Source organism: Brachypodium distachyon, chromosome 3, assembly GCF_000005505.3.
Source record: "Brachypodium distachyon strain Bd21 chromosome 3, Brachypodium_distachyon_v3.0, whole genome shotgun sequence".
Taxonomy (NCBI): Eukaryota; Viridiplantae; Streptophyta; class Magnoliopsida; order Poales; family Poaceae; genus Brachypodium; species Brachypodium distachyon.
This window is the reverse complement of record NC_016133.3, coordinates 52851327-52856796: the sequence shown is the minus strand read 5'-3', so window position 1 is coordinate 52856796 and position 5470 is coordinate 52851327. Positions and strand designations below refer to the sequence as shown.

Here is a 5470-nt window from a genome sequence, read left to right as displayed (position 1 = left end):
TACATAAAAGGATGCTTAAAAAATAATTAAACTTAGAGTGAAAGACACCACTAGTTCATAAATTCGGATTGAATGCACTGTTTATTCCACAAATTCAGAAAACCCACACATAAAGTCCTAAGAAACCCCAACAGCAACCCATGGTCCGGGCTTAAGCCGACGTGGGCGGAATTAACCACGCCAAACTGTTTTTCGACCTAAGTGTTACACTATACAAGTTTAGGTCTTTATGTGTACGTCTCCTTAGTTCGTGGACTAAACTGTGCATTTGTTCGAGCTCATGAACTAGCGGCGTATTTTACTCTTAAAATTAATAGAAAAAAATGTAAAGATGTTCTTGTTGCATTTAAAAACAATAAGATCTAAGAAAAATATGTGACAAAATGAAGTATAAAAAGAGAAATTATATCCAATTAATATTAATTGAGTTGACATAGTTTGAATTGATAGACTAATTCAAAAACGTGAACGGGTGAAGTTTGTTTTTAAGTTGGTTGTTGGGATTAGAATAAAATTACATTTGAAGTACATGGTTGAATTTTGTTTTTAAGTTGGCCTAAAGCATTTTATTTCTCGGGATGGAGTACTTGTTTTAAGTGACATGTTTTTTTTTGTTAGGCAACGGAATATCACAAAGATTTTGTGATCCCTTTCCTTGGCTTGTAAAGCACAATCAGGTTGTTGTAGTTAGGATTAGGTTGACGGATTGCATTTCTTTCCTTGTATATCTTGTATGATCAAACATAAGAGATGCTTTTCTGAGTACGTTCTCCACAAGATTAAAAGGTGACACTATTGACAATTTTGCGGCGCGTGGTGTTTTAAGGCTCTAACCTCGCCCCTTGCTGTTGTAGAGATCAGATTGCAATAACTGTAGGAAAAACTGCAGGAACCAGGTTTGACACAGTACGACTGTACAAAATTAGAACTCCACGCGAGTGGCTGTTGTAGAGACCGAACTGCAGAAACTAGACGGAACTGCACAAACTAAGTACTACTCACTCGGATCCATAACAATTGTCGCCGATTTAGTACAACCAAAGGATCATTCATTCGAAAAATATACGAGAATCTTAAAGAGTTGAGTTTCTCGCAAGTCGCAACTACTAGTTCCGTTGTCATGACACAGTTAACTGTACAATTGCCTCCCGTTCTTTCCCAGCTATTTTAATTCAGATACGTAGTACTTACAATTACAAACACAAGCACCCAAGCACTTCCATTCCACCCCCAAGAGACAGCAAAAGGGGAAGAACTTCAGCAAAGGAAGAAGAAGAAGCAAAAAGACCACACTTGATACATCATCATGTCCATCTATGCAGGGCTAGGCATCAGTCGTTACACGGTTGCAACATTCTTTGGCGGGCACGGCGTGGGCAGGGCATCAGGACACGACAGGTCCGAGATAGAGATCAGCTTCGATCTGCAGTTATCTGCCCCGTCGTCGTGGTATCCGTTTGCCACAGGGGTGCTCGGCGGCTTGACCTTGGGGTTTGGGAGGTCTGGAACGGACTGGGAGATAGCGATCAGAGACTGACGAGCAGTTTCCCGGGCGAACTCTGCAGATGCTGCTGGCGAGGCCATCAACCGAAGAACGGAATGCTGTATTTCAATGTAAAAGGAAGGACGGCAGGGGTCAGAATTTTAGAGACCTGCAGCAAAAAAGTTTTTAAAGTCTAATTGGTACTTAACGTGACAATAAATGGGATAACAGACAAACAAGGGTAGATTCGTTAGTTAATTTTACTTCAGATAAGTGAGATCGATGATCAAGAAACCGGACAAATTCACCATGTACGATTGGATAAGACTTTTTAGTATACTGCTGAGAAGTCATGTTTTATTTGATCGCAAAGATTCTGGCAAATTCTGCCTTAAACACCAACCACTCAGCGAACAGACCAGTAATAGAAAAGCGACTGGACAACCGATTCGTTCACCTAATTTTGGATCAACAGCATATATAGCCTAAGAATAGCCTTCTGCAGCTAGAAAAGACAACACACGAGCTTCACACTTCGCAGTCTCTGACAGAATCCAAGTATCCTCTAGACCTCTTCCCACCACTACTATTCCACGATTCACGGTACAGACCTCAAAACCAGACCAATCTTTCTTTTTCTTTGTTTGAGGGGCAATCTTTCTAATTAAACTGAGCAGCTCTAACCATCCTGTAGCAATTTGCCAATTTCATTGCAAGGCAAAGAAGAAACTGCTAGTCTCTAAACACAACGAAACAAGCGGACAGATTACTAATCCTCCCGCCATCAACAGCTCCCAAACTCATCCGCGGTTTCTCCTCCAGAAATTCTGAACTAAAGCTGGACGTCTCAAGATTCAACACACAAGAAGGCAAAGATTGAATCCCCTGCCCAACCAAGAACCCGCAGAATCCTACTTCTAATTAACTTCCTAATGAGAGGAGAGCGCAGTACAGGCTTGCCAACACGAATCAAAACACCAGATCAAAGAATACTCGGTAGGTGAGGGTTCTAGAGAACTCACCGAGAGCCGGAGAGGAGACCTGGGGATCGAAGACGGAGGCGTCGAAAGAGAGAGAGAGATCGTCGCTCTGCCGAAGGAAGCGACTCAGCGAGACGGAGAGAAGAGAACAATAGTCCAAGGGACACTCGCTGACGTTTTCTCCAATATAGGCTGCGGACCCCGACCTCGCGGGCGGCGTCGTATCCTTGTGTTGGACCCGGCGCGGCTAGTTTTCTCCCCACGCATGGCCGCAGGTTCCGCGATGGACGGCTGGAGATTGCCTCCGGTCTATGGACCAACCTTTACGCCGCCTGGCCTCTCGCTGTCTTTACCCGACGGGGATGGACACGCTGATTGCGAAATTAAAACATTCTAATTTCAGCATGGGGGCGTTAAAAACACGAGGCACCGGTGGAAGCGCGAGCTCGCTGTATGGCATGTGGGCCCAGCACGCCGGAAGCTCTCGGGGTGTGCGAAAGGTCGGTGAGTTAGCGTGGGTTTCGAGGCTGGTCGCACCGAGAGACAGGACAGCTGCATTTGCATGGTTCTCCCCGTAACCGGACGGATACATCCAGAATCGTCGTCACGAGCGCCACGTGTCAAGGGTCTATTGGATGCTGCATGCGAGCTGTTCCACAGTTCCAGAGTCGGCTTGGGCTTCTTGTATATCCTGGGCCGGGCTGGCTGAGCTGGTTTTCCTCGTTCCTTCTGTTCTACCGGATCTTGGCCCGCACAGGTGAAAGGTGAGTACGAAGGTGCGCGGGCCCAACAAGTTGCCGGGTGAAGGCCCCCACAAAAAGAAAATGTGAGATAGGCTTTAGGTACACCGGGCCATCTAGTTTACCGTGAGTCGTGAACATAGAAATCTTAGGCCATAACACCTCGTTAACTCTCGTGAAACCTAGCCGCGCGAGAGAGGAAAAAAAAATCCTGTTTCCTTGCCTCCAATATCCTATTGGCCATCAGGAGGTCAGGGGAATCAACATCTGTCATTGTTTTAGTACATTTTTTTTTGTAAGGTTTTGTGTGTCCTTAGCGGCGACGTCCTGACGGTGGAGCCAACGACGTGCGGAACTCCGAATTAATGGTCTTCCGGCTCCATTCCTGTTTCCGGCATGGCTATCAGGACCTACTCCATGGAGTTTGCAGATCTTACGGCTCACGATTTCGTGATTTTGGTCATCTTCCTCATCGGTTCGGCGATGATTCAATGGTTTGACAACCTGTCTTGCGAGGGGTGTGTCCCCGGCCACCGCGCGTTCAACGATATTAAGTTCTCACCCGCTGGGGTGGGCGGCCCATGCGGCTCAGTAAAACCTACAAGGTTAGTCCATATAATGCAGGTTTGGTCTTTTACTATTTTGTCATCAGAGATTTGGAAAAATATCAAGATATGATTGACGCAACTACAGAAGTTAGCTTCAAAGATTTTTTATATAACTTTCGGTTTATCCAAAATCTTTGTTGTCGTTTTAATTTTTTCGATCGGTTGTACTATGTTCGTTGAATAAATAAAGTCAGATCGTTGTTCTAAACAAAAATCTTAGGCCAAAGTTTATCAATTTGCTTGGTGATGAACATAGAAAAAAATGCAACACGTGTTTGGTTTAGGTCCTTCCCCCTTTTTGTTTTGATATAACATGCAACTGAGGGTAATGTTTGGTCTAAATTCTGCAGATTCATGCTTTAACTCTTTTGGATAGTGCCATGAAGCACCGCACAAAAGATTTTCCTCTCAACACAATTTTTCACGCAATTGAAAGCATAAAAAAGCTGATTACTAGTACTACTACATTCAGAAAGTTAAGAGTACCAGTGTACCACACATATGTTATCCTTTTTAAAATAAAAATTTAAATACGGAGTACCTAAGAAATGAACACATTTCCTTTTAGCAAAATCTCGCTAGAGTTATACTTAGATGCACATTGCTGTCCACCTTTTAGTAATTTGCCAGGTTGTTTCACTGTTCCACTGTATCTACACAGCAACACGTCTGACTGGATGATATAATCCCAACAGTGAGCGAGTTCCACTTTATTTTATCATCTTTTCTCGGACAACCATTCTAATGCTTGCGTGTCTTACATGGATCCATCAATGTGAAATGAAACGACATATACGGGACATGGCCTAGGACAATCAACAACAGTTGACACTTGACATTGCAAAAGTATGACGAGTTTGAAGGGCCACGTTTATAAGTAGCTTCAGACCACGTTTCGTGCAGGAGAGAAACACCACCATTTCAGGCCATATGTGTCTCCAGAAGGGTTGAGCTAGTGCTCCCACAGGATATATAGAAAATTCAAGCGTACAAGATCTCTACCATTTAACCGGTTTTAATGTCATGTTTCTGCAAGCCCAAACATGATACTCCACATGATAGTAATTGGTTAGTATTACCAATTAAACATACATTTTAGGGAGAGCGTAACATTTTATTTCCTGGTCCATTCGATTTCTGTATGTATGCTTTTTCTGTCATTATCCGATATATAGGTAAAAGGCTATCAGCCTATCAGAAAGAAAAGCAGGGAACAGACCTAACCTTCACATCGCCCTGATATACTGGGCTCCATTTTTCACAAGAGATTTCAGGCCAAGGAATTTGGTGCCAGGAAGTCAACTTTCTTGACTTATCTTCATAATTTTACGTGGTCTTAAAGGTGAATTGATGGCGATTACAGTGAACCTGAAACTTGTGGTGGAAAAAAATCCATCTATGCTGCTGTGTTGTGGAATGTGCAGCTTGCGCAATGCATGGACACATATTATTTTAACCGTCGGAATCGTCCATTCCGCTGTCACAACAAACAAGCATGAAGCATGTCATATTCAGAGAACAGGAGGAAGCAGTCATCAATCAGTCAATCACGAGGAAGAAGAAGAAAAAAGAGCAGCAAGCATACCTAACCATGGCACACCTACATGGATCACTCGCTACTTATCTGGAGAAAGCATATCGACCTCTCCATCTGGGACG

The 5470-nt window shown here is 43.7% G+C and overlaps 1 protein-coding gene across 2 annotated transcripts; it reads right to left on the bottom strand.

Moving 5' to 3' along the window:
• Nucleotides 1-1027: 1027 nt before the first annotated feature.
• On the bottom strand, nucleotides 1028-2665 carry LOC100830018. Of its 2 annotated transcripts, none has more exons than XM_024462569.1 (2): nucleotides 2506-2665; nucleotides 1028-1602 (listed from the first exon to the last, which is right to left on the bottom strand). In XM_024462569.1, the coding sequence occupies exon 2, from the start codon at nucleotides 1582-1584 to the stop codon at nucleotides 1339-1341; it is 246 nt and encodes an 81-aa protein (XP_024318337.1). In that variant the 5' UTR covers nucleotides 1585-1602; nucleotides 2506-2665; the 3' UTR covers nucleotides 1028-1338. The 2 variants fall into 2 exon arrangements, with proteins under 2 accessions (XP_024318337.1, XP_024318338.1); XM_024462570.1 differs by having other exon boundaries at nucleotides 1028-1652; nucleotides 2506-2662.
• Nucleotides 2666-5470: the final 2805 nt, after the last annotated feature.

What these genes read in the sequence shown, in the direction of transcription:
- LOC100830018 (XM_024462569.1), bottom strand. Translation starts at nt 1,584, where the DNA reads ATGGCCTCGCCAGCAGCATCTGCAGAGTTCGCCCGGGAAACTGCTCGT.